The sequence below is a fragment of the Larus michahellis genome, chromosome 7 (assembly GCF_964199755.1).
Source record: "Larus michahellis chromosome 7, bLarMic1.1, whole genome shotgun sequence".
Classification (NCBI taxonomy): Eukaryota; Metazoa; Chordata; class Aves; order Charadriiformes; family Laridae; genus Larus; species Larus michahellis.
The window spans coordinates 51,397,246-51,420,555 of NC_133902.1; the positions used below are offsets into that span (position 1 = coordinate 51,397,246).

At 38.0% G+C, this 23,310-nt stretch overlaps 1 protein-coding gene across 3 annotated transcripts in view; it reads right to left on the reverse strand.

Moving 5' to 3' along the window:
* Positions 1–23,310, reverse strand: part of DPP10 (dipeptidyl peptidase like 10) — a 543,420-nt gene that overhangs the window by 61,312 nt on the left and 458,798 nt on the right. For all 3 annotated transcript variants that reach the window (XM_074594714.1, XM_074594712.1, XM_074594713.1), the window contains exons 6-7: positions 15,473–15,525; positions 15,292–15,373 (exon numbers count right to left, since the gene is read on the reverse strand). In XM_074594714.1, the coding sequence (XP_074450815.1) occupies positions 15,292–15,373; positions 15,473–15,525 (135 nt within the window). The remainder of the gene's footprint in view (positions 1–15,291; positions 15,374–15,472; positions 15,526–23,310) is intronic.

Genomic DNA, 23,310 nt, shown 5'->3' on the forward strand with positions numbered 1-23,310 from the left:
ACCAGGTACTTGCTGGCCTGTGTCTCAGTTCTTACTGTAGTGTGGCCACCTTTTAAAAGCCATGAGAAGGTACAGTGTTCTATAAGGCAGAAGTTTGCAGATGCCCAGTCTAATATTTCCACATTATCTGATGTGAAATGACAGAAATCACTAACAACTAACAAATAAAACAGAAGAAAATTAGTTAGCACGGTCTTTAAAATCGTCTTGATATTTATCATAGGAAAAACTTGGACATCCATCCCATACTCGTTAATATATCAGGGAATTATTTTCCTAACTTAATGAGTGAATCTTCTTAATTAATCCTCCAGAGTTTCAGCATGGCAGATTTGTTTGACTTCCTGATTGATACCATTGGCACAAATACATTTTGCCATCAATAATAATAGTAATAGGTAATGTAATGCAAACTGCAAGTGTCAGTGGGCTTTGCAGCCATGACTTGCCCTTACACAAGTTTTAAGAGCTCCTGAAATTAACTTTTCAAGATAAAAAGAAAATACCCAGAATCCAGCACCTTGTCTTGAAGGAATGAAATGGTGGAGTGTGACTAACGGCATGGTTTGTCATTACACAGATTCATCAGGACAAATCAGTTTAAGGAAAGTGCTGACCAAACTCTAAAGCTACTGAGCAGATACAGCTAGAAAGGAAACAAAGAAGGCATCCGTATCAATGCATGCTTGATTAAAAAAAAAATAATCTGTACAAGAAGCACTGGTGTCTTCCTGTGCAGGTGAATGTCATACCTGTGAAACAAGGAAATCATCAGATTCATCCACAGAATCTCTGACCAACAAATATATAAATAACTGTTCCAACTTGGAACAGCTTCAGCACTCCCACTTCACACCCCAGAGAACGTGACAGTCTTTATTACCTTTCACATAGGGAATACGAGCTACGACAAGAATAAGGAATTTCTGATGATGCCCAGAAGGAGACCTTCAGGCATTCAGGAAATGCTGCTGCAGAACTCTGGCAGTTGCTAATGACAGTGCTAAAGACATCAACCTAAAGCATCTTCAGGCAGCCCATCTCTGGCTATATTTATGTGTGACCTTGGCAAGGACACACAGTTCACCATTCTTTGGACTAGCACAGGTGTCTTCAGAGACCAATGTTCTACGTAACAGACCCCTCAAGTGCATTTTTTGCTCTATGCAGAGGGATAAGTATTTTTACTGATGCAGAAACAAGTGGCGTCCTGTGCACGCACACAGATAGTCTGGCTAACCAGCCGACTGCACCATCACCACGGCCGATAGCTACCGCTCAGCATAGGATCTATTAGACTTCTTCATTTCCTAAGCATACGGCAAAATTCCATCCCTTCTTCTTCTGAGACTTCCAGCTAATTAGTTGGATAATTAATTCTTCAAAAGCTTCAAGATGTTTTTCCATCTGGGCTTGCCTCTTACCATTTGTTCTGTCTCCTGTCTTACCGTACATTAACCAGGGCCAAATCCAACTGCCCTGGTCAGACACTAAAATTTCCAGATGAAATACGTTCTCTTGCTAACAACTGTTAATACAAATAATATCAGCTATTCATTAGACAGAAGAAAGTCAAATAAAGAATACTTTCTTAGTCCCTCCGCAAATTTTGTACTTTGCTTTTCAGAGATCAAACCAGTTTCAGGTACAACTAAGCTGGCACAGCACTATTTTGCAGTTCAACCTCATACTGGGAAGAGAAAGATCATCCCATGACACCCACAGCAGCTGTATTTCTCCTAGTCCTGAACTCATGTTGGAGCATGCAGTGGAACGAAACACACAGCAAAGGGGGAATCGTAGAATAGAATCACAGAATCACTTCAGTTAGAAAAGACCCATAAGATCATCGAGTCCAACCATTAACCTAGCAAAGAAAAAAAAAAAAAAAGCATTTTCATTTCCTACTGCTGTTTTTGACACAATTATGGACTTCTTTTGATTTGTAAATAATATTGGAACTAACTTTAGATTACAGGAATAAATTAAAATCAAATTCCTGCATCCACATGGAAAACATTTGGTTGCGGTTTTTCAACGCTTGCTGTCAAGATAACAAGTCTGGTTTTCACTTAAGTACTTAACATACTTGTTACCACTTTCTGGCTCACAGATCTGAAAAATTATACAAATGGCTCTACTTCAGCAACTTACAATTCAGTTTCACCAATTTCAAAAATATTGCACATCAGCCACCGCATCTGTCTATGAATTACCGTTGCAAATAAAGACCTGGCTTGACATCTTCTCTACCACTGTTCAACATTCTCCAAAGCCCTGATAGACACATTTTTTCCAATAGAGCCACTGATTATGTTGTTCGTAGTCAGTGCAATGCCTTTTCTCTTCTTCAGGTCCAAACTGAACAAACGTTTTCTCGTCATCTATGATTCCCCTTACTATACCCCTGGGACGATTGAGATTGCCAGACCATTATTATACCCACTGCTGCAGAAGATGAGTACCCCTTTTCTGCCCTTCTCCCTTGCCAAAACCTCATTTAGTTGATGCAGCATCCCACTGAAGAACAAGCTGTACTTAAGATTACATGCCTTGTGTGTCAATGCAACAACTGTATGACTCCTATTTTCTTTTTTCCTCTCATATGGACATTTTGGAAAGAAAACACTTTCTAACGTCATCCAGAAGAACTGGACATACAGTGCTATATAGGAACAGTTGTTTATTAAACCCAGTTAGAAGTTCCACGATGGCAATCCAAAACTCCTGGTCCATATCAAAGCTCCTCTATGGCCCAGAGCCACAAAGCACATGCTGTAGTGATCCACAGAAATCCTTCAGGTCTCCACTTCATTACAGGAAAGAGGTAGCTTTTCCTGTGTTCTATGATGAACTGGTGTTGTGATGCCGTTTGGCTTGTTTCTACCTACAGCTTGAGACTCAACACCCATCTTCAACATAACTCTAAGTGCCAGCACAGGGGTCACTCAAACTGCTCATGGGCTGCATGCATGGTAAGAATGATGGGCACACCACCAATCCTCCTGTGACAATGTTCTATACATGGGTGTTTCCAAGTTAGGTGTTGATTTACTGTTCCATACATGTGAAAGGGAGATCTGCTGCGCACAAAGTCACATGGACAAACCGGATTTCTAGGCGATACTTTGCACATGTTGGAGAAGTAGCAAGATGAAGGGTCAGTACCTGCTGTTCTTGCCCATGGTAATAAGCTCTGGAAGAAGCTCCGTGGTAATGAACTGGGACACTCACACGTTGAGAGGCAAGTAAAATGCAAGGTGGCAAACTATTACCCAAAACAGTTATTATGCATTTCACCAGTGTGACTGATTATTCTGCTGATGTTTTTCTTACAGGTCCTGCAGCGATCTCCAGAACCAGAGAAAATTACTGTATTTTGGATAATATAAAACACAAGGAAGTGGCTTACAAAGCTTTTACAAGTGTAAATTCTAGATGGTTAGAGTATTTATTAGTGACTTTGTCAGTTAAAATTACGCAGACTTTTTCCAAAATCCCTTTTTTTCCCCACATGTTACAAATTTTCTATCCAGATCACATATGTCACAGGATACCAATTTCAAGGAAAGTTTTACAGAATTGTATTGCAAAGCAGCTTTACATTATATCTCTTTCCTCTGCATTATATCTGTAGTCTGTTTAGATTGTGAGCTCCCATGGACACGGATTGCAGGCTAAAATGCCGGAGAGAGTTTGCAATACAGCTGCTTTGCAAGTCTCCAAGAGTGCAGAATGCCTCTGATCTCCCCTCTACAGATATTTTTTTCTTTTGCCAGTCAATCTATATTGGTACAGAATTTTCAGAGGTGTTCAGCTCTGACTTGCTCCAGCTCTTACCCCATAGTTCCATGTGCAGCACAGACCACTAAATTATGCAGATACTGGGTACAGCAGGTATCATCAGCTACCGAAGCAAAGCATGGCAGTAGACAAAAATCTGCCCTTATATGATCTATGTTTCAAAATCATCAGATAAATTGCAAATGAGGCAGAAAAAAATAATAGATAATAACAAAATGATTATAATTGTAAGCAATAATAACCATATTCACTCTTAAAGGTACCAATTTTCTAAAGATTTGATTGACCTAGACAGGAATTTTCTCAGGGGAAGCTTTCAAACCTTTTGATTATGTTGTAATTAAGGCAGCGAGGAAGTAGCTGTTGATCGGTGTGAAACATGGAGACCTCAAAACACATACATCCCAATGTCACATACCGCTTTTTTTATCAGTTACAATATGTTGATTTTATTTTTGCAGTCATCAAGCTGCCAGACGTAGCATGAACAGAACACTGATGCACCACTTTTCTGCGGTCTAGATTAATGCCACTGCATCACAGTAATGTGTTAGCACAATGGTTTCTGAACAACTGCAAACAATCTACAAGGCTATTATATTTAATTGCTCTTTAGATAGTTTATAAATCTACTGTAAACAATAGCGAGGATGCACTCATAATGCAGATACAAGATTAGTTAGTAATGTCATGGAATAAACCAGGCCATGAACTCACAGAGTATCAGCAACTCCATAATAACTCTGATGTTTTTGTCCTTGATTTCCAATAAAAGTGAGGAAGCATTGCCCTCTTGTTTAGACACACATTAATTATGTTGCCTTTCCAATGATATTGGATCACGACGTTCACTAAATTCACACCCTGCCTAATCCCGAGATAACTTACTCCTGAGTGCAAACATTGAGCTGTATGTTGTATAAACAAAATCACATATAATATCTGAACTACGACCTACGCAAAAAGCTATTTTATAAATCTTTGTGATTGCACAGAAGGCTAGAGTAAGACTGGCTTGCCCCTGAGCTGATAGTCTGGATCTACTGCGCCCTCCCCACGGAGCTACCTGAAGAACCATGCTGGCTGCAGCACTGTGCAAAACGTCTTTGAGGGATTGGGCTGCTCAGCCCTTTGGTCTTCATCTGTGTAAGTGATGTGTATAACAGACTTATCTATACACAGCGTATGCCCAGGAACTCACACTCCTTGTTCCTCACATTTACTGATAGATTCTGACTAATGAACCAGCGTGGAAGAGCGTGGACAGAAATGTCACTCTTACGTGCCTGGGTTGCTCCTACGGACTTACAATAAAATCATAATCTGCCCTTACCATAAAACCTTTTTAAATGATCTCTGGTATTTCAAAGGCTCATCTCATGCTGTTATCAAGCCTTCAATTATGCTCAGACTGATCAATCCGTAACATGAAAAATTTTCAACCTAGTTACTCTGTAAGAAAACAGGCAATGTTGGGAGATGGGATAATATCTAAGATTACTGTCTGGACTTGGTGCCAAAGGAAGAATTTTCTCTGTTTCCTTCAACAAAATGTAAGAAAGTAGCATCCTAACAGCAAGGACAAAAGTCAAAAGACAGAATGGAAAATGCTGTGCTATAAAGTCATATTTACATTTTCTACTATTCCTACAGTGGTAGATGATCCCCGAGAACTTTGCACATTATTCAAATGCTGAAGAATACCAGGATGCCTCTGAGCATCTTCTACATGAGAAACCAGGCAGGGTTTAACACAAAGCATTGTCCTTTCAACTGCTATTGCTGACCCAGCCTGTCCTGTCGTACGGTACATCAGCCTTGTTTTCCCCACCGTACACACTCTTTAAGTTGCCGGTTGTCTTTATGGTGGGCCAACATTTTAGCGGATGATATCTGTCTGCACAGACTCCACAGCCATTTACCATTTCACACAGGAAGGGCATTCAATACAAGAAAGTCAGTTTGTCTTAAAATATCTCATTAGGAATGAGACAAATAGGAAGGAGAAAATTCTGACTAACTCTTAAAATAGCATTTCTGTTTAGGACAGTTCGGGGTCCGTGAAGCACCACTTGAAAAGAACTGTTTGCTTTCCTTCCATGCAAAACTTCTCTCTTGTATTTCTGTAAATGCACTGGCATTTGCCACAAATGATGAAGTAAAAATGTGCAGTGTTCTGCAATACTATCCATATGAGCAAGTAATACCTATTAGTCATATTGATCAAAACCTGCTAATATACATAAAATGGTTATATGAGCACATGAATACTATTAGCGCATGAGTTCACCACACTATAGCACCCAGCTGACGCAATAAATACTTTGGTCTACATGGGCTTCTGTTTTCCTCATTAACGCTCTTTCCAACGCTCACCAGCTTAAAACAGACCTTTCTAATATCAGTTTGTTTCCACAAAAGTAAGAGTTTTAAGTGTTGGGTGATTGTTGGGTCCTTCAGCCTTCTTTCCTCCCTGCCAACCAATGCTTCATTTTCTTTTACAAATGAACAGTACACCTGAGTTTTTAATCCTCATTCTCCAGGGCTGTCCTGGCCTTGAAGCTGTCAGTGAACACACCCTGCCCACAATTACACGTCTGCAAGCAGTCCCCTGCTTTCCCCTCTGGCTCAGGCTGAGTCAGCATGAAAGCCTAAGTCACTTTAACATGGTGCGGCAGGAGTTTAATCTGCTCTGATCCGTCAGTGCAAACACAGTGGGGAAGTCATAACCCCATTGTAGGGGAAAAAAACCAACCCATGCAAGGACAGTTACAGGTTGGTGATGATGGAATATATTGTCTCTTTTTCAAGAAGGACTTGGCTGAAATAGAGAGAAAGAACCTACAAGAGCATTGAACATCACCAAAGCTGTGTGGTCATAAGCTGGTTTCTTTTTTTCCCCATCACAGCTGTCTTGCTGATGGAGATTCAACAGGGAGTCATGACACCATCATCTATGAAGTATGTACAGCTTTTAATTTTTTTTTTTATAATAACAAGGACCATCTACTCCATCTTTACCCATATGCAATGGGTAAAATCCTGGCTGACTGACGTAAAGAGTCCATTGACCTAAACTGGGCCAGAATGTCATATCTTGACCACTGGAACAACTGAACTAAACTTTCAAGGACACATATCATAGAGGCAAAGGAGGTTCAGCCCCACTGAAGAGGGGTCACTGTGACTTCCACCGACAGAAACCCGTCTATATTTTTGATGGACATTGTGTATCAAATGAGAAGTTAAATGTTATCATACAGCAAACCGAACCAATCAACAGAAGAGCCAGAGGAATGTTGACACACAGCAAGAGTTCAGGGGGTTTTGCTGCCAAGTTTGTTTTATCCCTTGCTCGTTCGCAGCTGAACTCTGGAGGCACTGATACCATCACAGAGACTCAGAAGTCTTTTGCAAGTCTTCTGAAAAAGTTTTACAAAAGATAAAAAAAAAAAAAAATGTGTTCACTATTGGCTAAAACGACCTCCGGCTTAGAACCTGAACCACAAAGGCATTAGAAACGTCAGTTCTTCAAACTGACATGCTTTGACATTCTGTCACCTTGCCATAGTGAATCTCACCCTTCCTTTTGCCTAGGTGTTAAGGAGGTAATAGAGAATAGAATACATCTGGTTTCCTTATTTCACAGATAAAACTGACATTTACATTACGTTACTTTACTAAAAGATGAACACAGGCAAATTTTCCACTCCATCCTGTGGTATTTCGTATCTTTTTTTTTTAATATCAAATATGAAGTGATGAAGTGATTATATGATCCATGGCCACAGGTAAACCTGCAATGTTTTTGCACAGGATTTTTGAGTTATATGAAAATACAGTCCATAATAAATCTTCTTACCTAACCTTTCCCAACTCTGATTTAGCAAAAGGTTCAATCGGATTCTGACATCTCTTCTCATTGACTGTGTATTTAGTTTTTATGGGTGGCTATTTCTACAGAACTCTAGACTTCTGAAGTTTAATTTTCTTGTTTCCGCACTACATAAAGCTACGCAGTGTTCACACAAGAAGCACAGCAGTCCTATTTTATGAGTCACTTGACTTGCAGTTAATATTAGCTAACAGACAGAAGCGTGAATATTCAGATATGCTTTGTTAGACATACACATGTTGAACAACATGATAGTCTAGATGAGAGGGGTGTGTTTCTATTTCCATTGCTGCCAGCAGGCTGCTGCACAGAAAACCCCTGATGATTGCTCCTGTTAAACATGTGTGTCTGTGCTTCCTTGCACGTGTCTTTGTGGGACTGAGTGTAAATATACACACACACAAAATATATATATGTGAAAAAAACAATTCACTTTCTAGCACAAAGATATGTCAAATTTCCAATACAAAAGAGTTATTGATATGAGATTGGATAGAAAAGTGCATTACCTGCACGCACAGTTTACATACTGATTCATATATTAGTTGCATGCTAGAGTAGTGATAATAGAATAAGAATCAAGGAAAGGGGTAAGGAAACATCTTTTATCTCCCCACTCAATTTATTCACTATAAAGCTGCTGGGCCTTTTATTGTTCCACATGAAAAACAGTAGTAGAGGAATAATGCTCCTATAAAACACATGATTTTCCCATTATTTCTTCACATTTTTCAGATACAGCCAAGTAGCTATTTTGACAAAAGGCTGGTAATATCTAATCCTTAATAGTTAATATTTTTAAGTTACCTTTCATAGCAGGACATGTTCATTGCATTTAACTAAGCAAAATGATGAAGCAACTTCGTCTATGCTCAGCTTAGCCTTGCTTCCATTTATAAACGTTCCTGCTCTCTAGAGCTCACAAAAGTTTTACTGAATATATCAAATCTTGATATGTAAAAATGTATTTTTCTCTGTTTTCCAAAACTGCCTGTGTTTTCTGGCTGCATCCTCCATTCCCCTTTTCTAAGATGGAGAAAACTCCTTTTGTATTGATTATCACTTTTGAAACTAGGGAACATGCATTTAATGCTTATCTTCTGCTCCAACTCCATCTATATTTAAGTGGAGTGGGCACCTAGAAATTAATAATTAAAAATGGAAATTAGTTCAGTAGAATACCTTCAGAGAAACTAATACTTTAATTTTTTCTTTGAAGAATAGTTCCAATTGAATTATTTAGATGCAAAGGCAAAAAATATTTACATTTTACAATGCTAGTTCGAGAAATCCAAGAGGAAATTCAATGTGTACTAGCAGCTTAGGTTTTGTCGAAGACTTCTGCGTAACTCTAATTCTTATGTGAAGAAGAATATTATATTTTCCATACTCACCATGACCCTGATAAAAAGTAGTTCTTGTATCAAAAGTAAAGCAGGAAAAAGCTTTTGCAAGTATGCCAGTAAGTGGCTTTCATATCATTTAATAACAGGATCTGACCATTTAGCACATTTCATCTGACATAAAATACCAGAATGCCCAGTTTTGCAAAATAATACACAATCAAACTTTCGCTGCTGGCCAAAAAGTTAAAACAGTCTTTTTCTGTGCCTTTTTTTCTGTAAATACTTTCACTTTTTGATTCAAATCCTCAGTCTCTGACACAGTAAGTTTCCCAGCTGGAATCTAGAAAAGTAATAAAAACATTCAGAAGAGAAAATAAAAACGCTTTAGTAGCCTTCTTAATTTCTCATTGCCTTCAGAAAGACATGACTTCAGCATTTGCTAGAATTATGGTCAAATCCCTCGAAGACTCAACTAGGTGGGCAATGCTCAACCATTCAGGTTCCCTTTCTTCAGCAAGACAAAGGATCTCCGAGGTGCTCTGAAGTACAGAATTCTGTAAGGAACCCCTCATACATTTTAAACAAGAAAACACACCTGGGGTTAGTGTCACATTAAAACGTTCTTGCTTGTTTCTCGTTTTCAGAATAATTCAAGCAGACATTTTCCTCTCAGTTTTACTGCCATTTGCCTCATTAGCATCATGATTAAAAGGAAAGGTGAAATAAAGCCTTGACATTTCCATATGTGATTTTAAGTAACATATAAAAATACAGCAAGTCAAAAGAGCAGAAGACTTTGAAAATAATAACAGCAGATTAAATATATTTATTTAGGACTTAGTTCATTAGCATTAATTAAGCTTCTACTTGGCTTATGAACCCTGAGAGATCTTCTCTTCTTCATTTGCAAATGGAAGTGTTTTTGCCAGGAGGGGGTGCCAAGTAGCCATGGCATTAATTACGCAAAAATAAAACACATGGGAAATATTTTACAGAAAGTTAAGTTACCAATTTTTATAGTAGTTGGACTTTGAACCTTGATAGAGCAAATAGTAAATGAAGCTTTCAGCAACTAATGGCTGATAAAGCATCTGTTGAGCAAGGCATGTGTCTAGCATAGTCCTGATAGTTTCTCATTTACTAAAATTAGTCCACGGCTTTAACTGGGTACCTGGCAAATAATATAACATCAAAGAACTTTTCTCCTGCAGTATTTCTACTATCTAAAATGGCATTTGAAAGTCATATAAAACAGTTAAAATTTTGAAGAGAAGGCAATTGTAAGGAAATGTCATGTTAACACAGCAATTCAAGAGTCTGATAGATATTTGCATTTCTGTGGGGCAATAGGGAGGGGAAGGAAAGATGAACCTTCAAACAAGAAGCCCGGAAAAAGGTGACTCATCACAAAGCAGAGGGGCAGAGACTTCTTGAACTGGTACATTTATTAATAACAATTAAAACAGATTTTTCTCTGTTTTGTTTCTGGGTTTCTGTTTGTATGCTTGTTTTTAGGTAGTTTTAATATAAGGTGAGGTCCTTTTTCACTGGATTTTTTTTTTCATTCTTTTTGTAAAAGCTTCAGCTTCTAAGCCCTATTATCTGTGAGTACCCTGTTCCATTTTTTTTGGAACAAGAGGGCAATTTTCTTGTTTTCTAATATTTAAAATATTTTCTAAAAATTGATGAGAGCATCCTGAATCCACAATTTAGCTACAGTCAACAAATTGTTCTTTGTGTATACAGGATAATAGGTAATTCTACACAATTATGACCTAAATTACATTAAAGCACAGTAAAAGCTCATCTTCAGTCCTACCATTCTACAATGCTATGTTTTGTTGATGGCATCAAATTTTGACAAAGCAAGCCATCAAGCTTCTACAAAATGATATTTTTAGTATTCTGAATAGCTTTACTATTTTCTTGATTTCTGCTTTGTTAAAATACGCATTTATTTATGCATAGACATTCATACATAAATCCATCAATCATTACTGCTGCTGATCCATCCAAACATACAACTCAAGCTCCCTTCAAAAACACTTAATATATCAAAAGAAAAATGATCTCGATGCAATAAATAACATAAAATATGCATTATAAATACAAAGTCAAAGTGACTTATGTGGTTATATGCTCATAGAAGAAAGTGAAAATAAAGTATTTAATACAAAATAAAACAACATACTACTACCCAGGCAGAAGAAACTTTATGTAAAACTTTTAAGAAAAACCTATGTCAAACTGAACAACTTCTAACCACACTTCACTGGAGCTACTTGAGGTAATCCATCTGATGACTAATCGGAAGAACTATCTGTATCACAAGAAGCACTGCAGAGAAACACCACATCTTTCACAGAACACTCTGCATTCACTGGAGACCAGAGGTCAGATTTTATATTCAGGCTTCTACTGCGATATACATCTCCACAGACAGATCCAGACAGAAAAGGCTGCCTCCCCCCTGTGTCAGATACAAGCCAGGTCCAGCACAGAAACATGAAAACCTTTGCTACAAACTATTGGTGAAGATGATGCCAAAGAAGAGAGAACATTGAATAAAAATTGGGTCTTTCAAGACCACAGGCCCTTTAAAATCCCCCAAAGCATTCTCCTCCTCAGTAAAGCCTTCCTACCAGGTACGCGATATCTCTTTCTCAGACACATGCAATGACGTCTCTAACTAATTAAACAAGAGGCAGAAAAATGTTGATGAAACCAATTAGGTATCTCATTGTGCTGGTTTATTTTCCCTGGAAGTACTTAATGTTGCAGTAAGGGATTCTATAGCGGCAAAGTAAAGAGGTGATCAATTGACCTCTCTCAAAATTTTAATCAAATACGAGGAAATATGGGAAATATCCAACAAATACATAAACAGCTCCCTAACACACTAAGACATACAGAAAAGGTATTTTAGATCTGGCATAGTTCTAACACAGTTAAAAGATAGCAATTTAAAGAGTGTGACCTTGAAAACAGTTCTCAAAAATAACAGCTCTCTGACCTTAAAATACATTAATTCATTAGATAAAAGTTTGTTCTCCCCAACGGCAAACATTTTCAATTTCAGCACCAAAATGTCATGACTCAAACAGCAGCTGTTTCTCTGAGCTTTTCTCTTAATCTTTACAAAATCCTCTACTCTAGGTAAATAGCAAGGAACTGAAATAACTTGCAACCACCGTGGTAGCTTCAAAACAGTGGTATTATGGCCCAGTCACCTGGTAGCTGATACAAACCTAACTCTGTTGTTACTAGCCACATGTGGCCTGCTGTCCCATTAGACAGCCCTAGAATTTATTCATATCAGTAGATGACAGGCTGATGCCTGATTTTCACAAGGATGTACAGTATTACTGTGTACTTGGTTTCTCTGCAGCCATATTCCCTCTTCTGTGCAATAAGCACTTCCCAGCTTCCTACAAATTTTCCTGCTCAAACATTTAACTTCTTTTTTCCTCTTCATCTTCTTCCATTATCTATTTGAAACTCTTGACAATTTCCCCTCATTGAAGAGCTCAAGATTCCTGTGTAGGCTACAGTGTTACTTAGGTCTTGTGCAGAACTAAGGCTTGGAAACATCTCATTTCACACTACAGCCAACGTATTGAAAATAGTTGATCCAAGTCCATGTGTTTTCCCACATCATTTGGATTTAATCCAGGACCTTCCAAATAACTATAGCATAAATTAGGACCTTTGCCTCATCAGGCATACCTGTGCCTTGTGTTTCACATCTCGTGCTAATTTTGCTGACTAGTCATGACCATAGTATTGCTATGCCTTTCTGCACTGCACCTGGAAGGGTGATATTCCTCCTCGTTTTAGAGGTCTGCATATATTTTGTTTATGTGATGGACACAGGGTATGTGTCATGGGTCTTTCTAGATGAAACTTTTGTATATGAAGATAATTTGTTCCCCTCTTGTTTTTCACTTGTAATGAATGGCTCTTGGAGATTACTCAGGTTAATGCACTATGATTATTTTGTTTAGAGTATGTACTCCATTGCTTATTATGAATTATTACTATTTCCAAAGGCACGTAAGTATTGTTTAGGAAGGGACTCTGGTAAACCAATGGTCGTGTCCTTGGCAACGTGGACGCATAAGACCGCATCTTTGTTTGAATCCAGATACATGCTATCAATAGCTGCTGCTGCTGGATTACCATCCTTCAGATCTTTCCCTTTACGACTTCTTTACCCAGATTCACTGCCAATTGCTTCCTGTACCGTCTTTACTCAAAACTCACTAATAAAGCATTTTTTCTAATGACAAATTTTATAACTGAGAACCATTATTGCAATGTGTCCTCAGTCACACATCTTTTCTCTGCTTAACCTATTCTGCTGGAATGATCTCCACCATCCCGTTTCTGCTAGAGGCAGCTGTTCCTTTGGACAGTTGCAACAACCATTATTCACAACAGTCTTTATTCATTCATGCTGCTTCTACATTTTTGGCTTGCTGCTGAAGTGGGAGGGTAATGTAGCAAGGCACTTCTGTCACTTTAGAAACCTCCCTTTACCACAAAGACATAAACAGCTTCAAGAGGACATCCTTCTTATTGGCAATTCTTACGGAAGTGACCTTCAGTGTACCGTCATTGCAGGTTTACATCTATATGACAACACTTGGCATCATTCAGAATGCACAGAAGATTTTGTGTTTTAATCAAAGTTATTATTTCCTAATTCTGCAGACCATATGGCACCATAAAGCCCACAGTAAGGCAGATATTTTTAAAGCATGACATTAACTTTACTAGGGACATTAACAAAGATGAGTAATGTTATCCTCACTGAAGTATAAATTATGCTACCGTTTTCAAATTTGGATAATTAAGGTTGTACCTAAAATCACCACTTATTTTTTTGCAGATCTGAGACTCAATAGGAGTCCACCTGTGCCCATATCTGAAAGTATTCATACAGATTCCCAGAATGATAACCTGGGAAAACAGATAAAGATAGCTTTATTCTGAATTATTATTTTTCTGAACTTTACGACTGGTTAGTCTGCCCCTGTTCTTAATATACATCTCAGGAAAACAAAAAATTTCACTTCTTGGTAATCACTGCATGTAATTTTAGTTGTACTTTATATTACTAATCAGAGGTATAGCACAGACAAATCTCAAGAACTGCAATTTAATTTAAAATATTTTTAAATACTGCTCAGTTTTGCAAAGGCATCGCCTTTCTGCTACAACCTACATAGATTGCCATGTTCCGTGATACTGCCTGGTAAATAACCTACGTATTTGTCTTGTCACCATGCTCTTGTTATTAATAAATTAATATGTTTAGTTATTAAAACACACCAAGCATGTTCCAATTACTTTTTCCTTCCTGCCTCTGTTTACTTAATGCAATACATTCTAACCAGAAGCATTTTTAACATTCCCACCATCTTGATGAATGATATAAGCAACAGCGTACATTCTCTAGACATTCAAGTTATAGCCTCTCTGCATGAACAAGTCAGATGTGCAAAGAGGCTTCGGGATCGTGCCTGCGGGCATTAATGAGCTTATTAGAACGTTGTAACAAGGATTATCTGAATTTCTTATTCAGAGAGTTGAAGCTTTTATAAATCTTTCTCTTGCCTTCAACTACCAACACAGGTCAGCTTAAAATCACTGCTGTTCTAAACCCACAATTTCTTTCTTTTCAAATTGAGATTCGTCATGATGATCATGGATGATTTGTGTTCATAAAAAATGGTTAAACCATATACAAAACATAGCTTTTCTGGTTTCACTAGTATGACTTCAACGCAGCACAACTGACCTTGGCAGTAATTTTCATACCGAAATGAAAACACCACTTTTCATTGAACTCATCACATCTACTTTTGGATGTTACGCCCGGGGTTTTCATTGATCTTGCACTTGAAAACTTCTCTTCACCTTCAGCTTTCCTTCTCATAGTGGTAGCGATAAACATGGCTATTCTGAAAATTCTGAGCGCACATTTAGATGAAGATGTGATTCTTTCAACAATTGTACAATTTGCTTATTGGGATTAAACCGGAAAACCATGTTTACATTTTTTTAGTAAAAATAAATAAATAAATCCTCTAAAAGGTATAACAGAACCATACTAGCATCTGGCAGAAATATCTGAGAAAACTTATCTTAAGGTTTTTAATCTCTTTTATTTACTTCAGCCTGTCTGCAGTAAATACATTATTAAACTACTCCCACCATAGCATTTTTAATGACTGGGCTTACCAGTTGCTGTCCTTGGACGCCCCAGGCTGCATACTGTAAAACTGAATCCTCTACTTCTGGAGGGTTTAACTCCCAAACTTCCCTTGAAAAAATGTAAACATTTTCACTTGAACACACTGGCATCACTTTATGTATAGAATCGCTGACAATGATATCATATTGAAAAAACAAAGTGACTTACCCTGTGTGTATGTTATAAATCACATATGAAGCTGTATAAGAATAATGAAAAACCTGTGACAAAAAAAAGAAAGCATAAGAATTACGAAAACAAATACTGGATTAAGTACAGACTACCATTATGGTAGTCACAGTCTTTCAATCCCTGTAAACATTGACATCTTTATTACTGATAGAAAGATTTTACTGTATTAAACAACAGATCGAACCAGGGTTTGAACGCTGTATGACAAGCACACATAATCATATATTAATTTAACCAGACACTTAATCTCTCCAATAACTGCAAAGAAGGTCCCAATCAGAAAAATCTGCATTCCTATTTAACTAAAGGATTAAAAAAACCAAACCAAACACAAAAAAAACCCCAAGAACATACATGAAGAAAATAAATATTTTTTTCCTGTATTTCTTCATCAAGTTATGGTCAAAATCATTGCACAGGCATCACAGTTATTTTACTTGAAATGCAGACAGATACCGGGTTGTATGATATTTTTCTGACCACCTGCTATGTACAGCCTGAACAACTTTCTGGGCTACTGCCCAAAGAATAGAATAGAAAAACTGAATGTTTGCTGGGACTGTGTTTGGTGTGATTTTCCTGAAATGTGTTTCAGTCTGATTTTGACTGACTTTCTTTGAAATTAAGGGAAAGTTTGTTTTATCTGAGATTTTCCATATGCAACATTTTGGGTAAAACAAAGAGCTGTTTGTCAGTAAACCTTCCTAATTGACCGGGAAGTTTCCAGTACCTTCTGGTCTTAGAAACCCCAGGATTCTCTTGATGGGAGAGAAGATCCATGGTGGAGAACAGCTTAGTACAGCATGTAATGTGAGGTACCACCACACCAAAGGGCTAAAATCAAAGCAAACTATTACATGCTTTCTCTCAATCCAAACATTAGTCTATGTACACATGCATGTAGTGAATAACAGACATTTTGCTGTCTTCCAGGCTTGGGTGTTAGGTTTTAACCTACCTCCTTTCTTTACCACTATGTCTTGCATTATGAAAATAAAATAATTCCATTGTATTTATTAGTTTTATTACAAATTGAAATTAAATCATGGTCTTGGAATATAAAATATATTTGTGAGTAATTATAACTGTATTAAGAGAAACTCCTTTCAATGTAAGCTACTGTCAAAAAAAAACACAGGGCGGCGTTCACTAGACTGACTGTAGCTTCATGGCTACAGATTTACAGTATCTCTGCATGGCACATGAAGGACTTCTTTCTGGACAGTGTCAGGCTAGTTCTAGTTAGATGGAAATAGACACAGCTGTAAAGCCGAAACCTTGATATAGATATGTGTGTTGGGAACTCTGGTTTATATTGTCTGCACCAGGAATCTTTCAGTATCTCCTCCAAAGCGAAGAGACAAAGGAGGATCACGCATGGACAGAACCATCGGAATTTGCCGCTATCGCACATGAGAGGGGTTTCAGCGGTTGTTATTTTGCCTGGAGGTCGTTCAGTAACAGAACCATCTGAAACATCCTTCCACTGACCCTGTTTCCATTATTAGTTCCCTGTCAACACACACCAAGAATTTAGCATGTCCTAAACCTTTGCTGGCTGACGCTACAAGACGCCCGCAAATGTCTGTCAGATTAGTAACTGTACTTTGTGCAACAGCTGAATTTCCCTTCTATGGAATTTGCCTTTTAGACAAGAATCACTTCCATTTTCCAAGCCTATCAGGATTAACATCGCAAGTGTTGCTTCACTGAGAAGAATCACACATATATTAATAAGTATGCCCCAAACAGTTCATTTTTTTTGTATTACAGCTTATGTTAAAGTGTTTGATCACGCAAGGTACCAGCCTCTTCTGAGAAGTGCTAAGTGTGACAGAAATAGAGAGAAATTATAATAATATTATGATTGCTGTAGGAGGTACAAAGACACCAAGAAGAATATTCTAAATAATTTGATTGATTTTCTCTAAATAGCTATCATAAACATATCTACTACCACATCTCTACACTATATACACATACACATCAAATTACATACATAGTAGAAGTAGACTACTTGCTTACATACCATAATGTTTACATTTCAGTGGGGTTTCTGGGAAAAATTAACTTTGTAATAACACGGTTGAGGACCTATCAAGATAGAATTATTCAAGGACTACTGGTAAGACAAGGAGACAAACCGTAGGCTTCAAAGCTCCTGCTTTCTTTTAAAAATCTTATATTGCTAGAGGTAAAAGACAGAAGATCAAAGGGCCATAAACGGTTAAATCATGGTGGTTTCTGCACAGGGCGTACATTGCCAGAGGCTACCCAGGGGGGACTTGCCAGCAGCTGTTAAAGAGGACAGCCTCATACAGCCAGATACAGGGAAGAGGAATGGGTCACTCGCCCTTCCGGGAAAAGGGAAAGGTCTATCACAGATAACGCGTGGAGGGCTGATAAGTATTTAGAATAGAAATATTTAAAAAGTAAATTATCAGACAGAATATATTTCAACAAGAAATGCTAAAGTAATGACACCTTAACAGAAAATATGCTATAACAACAAAAAGAACACTTCATATTTCACGTGGAAATGCTCCTCTTGCCTTGTGGTAAAATTCCTATCTAAATGTTCATGTAGAAGTATTAGTATCTTTGTGTTAAAAGCATTAATGCCTTTGAAAGAGCTCCACAACCACAGGAGATCAACATTACAATGAAATCACTTTCAGATGGGATGCCGATATTTTCCTCAAATTACTCATGTTAGTTTTATTTCTTAATAGGAACACCATGAATAAATTACAAGTAGGAAGTTTCCTAATTCATACAGCTTGCAACAGCCACATACTGAAACACCATCATTATTGAAATTAAAAAATAATAAAAAAAAAAAAGAGATAGAAAAGTCTTTCTTCTTCAAGTCTGCAGTTTTGTATAAGGGCTTACCTGTGGAAATCCTTTTTAGGACCTCCAGTATCTCTTAGCTTGCACAGAGCCATGTCAGCGGCTGAGACCACATGTCTCCTGATCCCTGATGTACCAGCATCACACAAGAGAAGCCCAGCTGAGGGCACCAAGCCTGATGCTAAGTGTAGGGAGTACCAGGGACTCCCAAAATACCAGAATGAAACCTTCAACGCTGCCACCAGCTGTGTCCCTTCTGGAAGAGGCATACGTAGGCTTAGGGGATTCCACCCTGCGACTTGTTTTGTGGGATGAGCACCAATCAGAAAAAATCTGGTAATTTATGATGGAGTTTGCAAAGATACAGATTGAGAGCTCACACAGGTGAAGCTGGGTTTGCACTGGCCCTTCTCATAGTGTATTTACAGTAGAGGCTGGTCATCTTCTTCACCATTCAAATCCAAAGTGACATCATTTCTATCCCAAAACGTGTTCAAACATTTCTCGTACTCCATGCCTTCAAACTCGGGTGGTATCAAAAGATTAAACTCAGGCTAATATTTTAACATGGACTGTAAATTAATCCATCTGACAAAAAAAAAATTACATACTTTAGTGTGAAACTGAGGAAAAGGGAGAAAGGTTGTAGTGAAAAAAGACTCATCGTCTAGGTACAAGGAGGAGAATCAATTAATATAGACACAGAGAAGGTTTTTAAGAAGTGAAGCAATGTACGAGAGCAAAGCCTTTTAAAATATTAAATGCTTTATGGTAATTTCTGCTCTGTCCTATCGGAGGAGGAAAATGAAGAAAGGAAAATGGCCTTGTATAATTTAATAATATAACTATACATGTTAAGATGGGACACCGTGAGGAGCCTTACCTCCAACAGTGGCATGCGTGCTGTGCTAGAGCTCAGGCCTTTCTCACAAGTAAATAACTTGCCTGTTCCTGTTGTAATAAGCTGGAACATATTCCCCACAATTCAGGGCTTTTTTAGAGCAGAAAGACAGCATACCTCCCCCTCCATATAATTTATTTAATTTTTCTTTTGCCACATAATGCAATAGGTAACTACTGTTGAATATCATATATTTCTTCTGAATTCAGTCTTTAATTAATTTATAAACTGAATCATAGAATCATAGAATCATAGAATCATAGAATCATAGGGTTGGAAGGGACCTCTGGAGATCATCTAGTCCAACCCCCCTGCCACAGCAGGGTCACCTTAAAGCAGGTTACACAGGAACATGTCCAGGCGGGTTTTGAATGTCTCCAGAGTTGGAGACTCCACCACCTCTCTGGGCAGCCTGTTCCAGTGCTCTGCCATCCTCAGGGTAAAGAAGTTCCTCCTCATGTTTAGGCGGAACTTCCTATGTTCAAGTTTGTGCCCATTGCCTCTTGTCCTGTCCCCGGGCACCACTGAAAAGAGCCTGGCCCCATCCTCCTGACACCCAGCCTTTAAGAAAGGCTTCTATGTGATGCTGCTCAACACTGAAAGTTAGCTGCATTTGTGTATGAAACAAATAAAATTACAGAAGTATATTACAAAGGAGCTAAAAGAAAAAGGTGAAAAAAGTATTTCAAGACAAATTGCTCCAGTCAAAACTTATTGAAATAACAATCTATTATTCAGCTAACAGCCGACAATAAAAAAAAACAACACACTTATCAATCATGATCTGAACTTATTGTTCTGGGTTTTATATGACCTCTATTTTCTACCTTTCAAGGAATGTCTTTGTCTTTCTAAGATTTCTAAAAATGAAATCCTGTCATGGAACTCAATGTACAGCCCAGCAAGGTGCAGGAAAACAATGTGCAATACACACTTAGCCAAATACCCTCCACTAATTCTGTAATACACTCCAGGAAATATTCAGCGCACTGTCCTTGGGTAATTTGGAAAACATCCCTTGGCAGAATAGTGTTTGTGCTAAAAAGCTGCCAAGAAAACCTCACTAGCAGTATCTCTACGGGATGATGAGGGCCCTCAGCTGCAGGGAAATGGAGGAGAGCTGACGACATTAGAACCTTACAGCACTATGATCACAAAATGTTCGGGCATGCCAAACGCCTTGATGCATCCTTTATCCATATCCTATATTATATACCCGTTATACTCTTTCACATGTTATTTATTTAGAGCAATAACGATCCCCTCCTTGTTAGCACAGCTTTTTGCAAGGTAGTGAACAGACTGTCCTATATTTTCGTTTTTACCTATGCAGACACCCATACTCTGAACTTGTCGCTGCATTTCTCAGTGCCGCCAGACTCTGTAAATTCTCCTTTTAGATTCAAATAAGACTTCTCACAAGGCACAACAGCACTCAGTCTGAGCATGAACGATAAAAAGTGACAGTAAATGAAATACACTGAAAATTTTAGCATCTGCAGTAACTTTCAGTTATCCCAAAGTTTACCAGTCCAATGGGGTATATATCTCACACACAATATTCCTATGGTAGATATCTATTTAATTGTATTGTACCTAGCAAATAATAAAGAGACTAATTAAAAGTCATGCCCTTCCCATTAAATAAAAAAAAAAAATGCAGCAGAGTATCTTTAAATAACTGAAATTGCAGATTATGCCATTTTGCCCCATCCCACTTACCTCAAAGCACATACATTGACTTGGAAAGAGAGGCAGTTTTTCAGATAAGGTTCAAATCTGTACAGATCTTTATGATTCACCAGATTCACCAGTGAGGTATCGGATCTTTTACGGGTTAATTTACACTTCTGATCACATGGAAAACAAAATTTAGTATTTTAAGAGACTACTAGCCTGCATGAAAAATCATATTATTGTTCTAAGAATTAGAAGAATTAATTAGAATTAAAACCAGAATGATCAACTGTAGCTGTGGGAAGTGTTAACTGCTGACTCCCAAACAGTATAAAAAGACAAAGATCAAGAAACTCCTTTCACTGCTTCACAGGCACAAGTCAGTTATTTGGCAGTTCCAAGCTAAGAACCCGACCTGGAAAAGGTTTTGTGTGCCTGAAAGCTCTTCTGTTTTTTCCAGCTATATCAGTTGGTCTAATAAAAGATAATAACTCTTCCCACAAATCTTATCTCACTTATTTCTTCAGGCCATCACATCTATAAATACAATGTTACTAAGAAACAAACATTCCTGAGTCCCACTGAAAAAAAGGACTACCTAAAACTAAAAATGATCCTTCCTAGTTAATAACCTGTGTTACAATATATTTCACAAAATGCATGTCAACCGAGAAATCAAGGGAGAGGACAATGAAGCAGGGAAATAAACAGGAATACATCTTGTCAAGGACGCTCACTTCTTCATTCATCCATAGTCCTCACTTCTTAAGATCTTTCATAATACGTTAGTGAAATGGCTCGGCATGTTTTCAAACTGCCGTGGTGGGTGCCAGACACAGGAACCACTGGCTGCTGTACACAGCTTGAAGAACAGCAACATGAGTAGGATTTTGCCTTCATCCTCTTTTCTACAATTGAATTAAGCATTTGAAGAATTACTGAAAAATCTACTTATGCTCAAAACCAAACCAAAAGACTTTGCCATGGTAAAGCGATTACAAGGCCAAGATAAAAGGTAACCAATCATTCACCCGTCATTCATGCAAGGAAGTACTCCCACACGACAATATGCGGAACCTCATTCACAGCTCCAAGATCAAACCTTCAATAAACCTTCACTAAAGACTCAAAAATTCAATTTAGACAAGTAAATGCAAACATATATTGCTTCCTCTTTTGCCTTTGGGATAAATGTGTCTTGGAAGAAAAATGGAGCCCGCAGAACACACCATGAACTACAAATAATAAGTCAAGTACCAGACACAGAGTGGAGAGAATACGAAGAGAATGTAATGAAATATAGATGCACGGGATGGTTACTAAATCCCTGTGAAGGGATTCCTGAAATTAATACACTGTGCCTGCGACAGCCTCATCAAAAGCAAGTGACATAGCAGACACTATGCGACCGTGTTGATGACTCTGGGAAGTCCATCCCACAGATGCACACAACCCACCTAACTCCACGTGATCTACCCCCAGTTAAGTGGGAGTGCAGTAAGTGCAAGGCTGAGCTAGTTGTGCATGAGCTCGTGACACAGGGCTTTGGCACGGCTTCTCAAGCATGACGTTGCATCACTCCAGCCACAGCGTTTTCAGACCACAATTAGTATCTACATACAACGTGACAACATGCAAATTAAGACTAAAAGGAGGTTGGATGGCTCTATAACATATTCTGTATGTGGTAGAGATCTGACTTTTTTTACTTAATTTTCAGCTAGCATGAAATGAGCCAGCCAAAACAAATAACTATATCACGTATTTTCAGTAAGTCGAGTTACTATATATTCAAATTCACTCTCCATAGAAAATCACAGCCTATATAAATTACACAGAATTATACAAAGTATATACATATTAGCTATGTAAATTATGCAAATTATTATCTAAATTATTTTTCCTCTAGCTAGTGATATTTTACTCTCAGTTTTGTGCAGCGTACATTGGTGTAACTCAGATTTCCAGCACTGAAAATGAGAAAAGACTTTCAGCAGGTCATATACAAACTCTTTATTTTGCTACACATTTGGAGAACATCAAATTATTTGTAGCCAGATATCATCCTTTGTGGTAGTCTGCTGAACGCAAATGAATTACCGTGGGAGGGTGTCAGTCTTTGCCTTGTGCCATCAGGATTCCAAGCAGCAACTTCTTGCTCTCCAAAAAAAAAAAAAAGGATCAACATTCACATAACAAACTTATCTTCCTCATTTCCTCTTTATGAGCTGTAAGACATGTGACTTTTCTAGGACTGCAGTGCAAAAGAGAATGGAATCAGTATCTAACATGCTGAGCCAGAACTTTAACAAAACCATAAAAATTATATATTCTTCTCTTCCCTTTGTATTACGAGATGTGTGATACCCCTGTTAGTAAAACC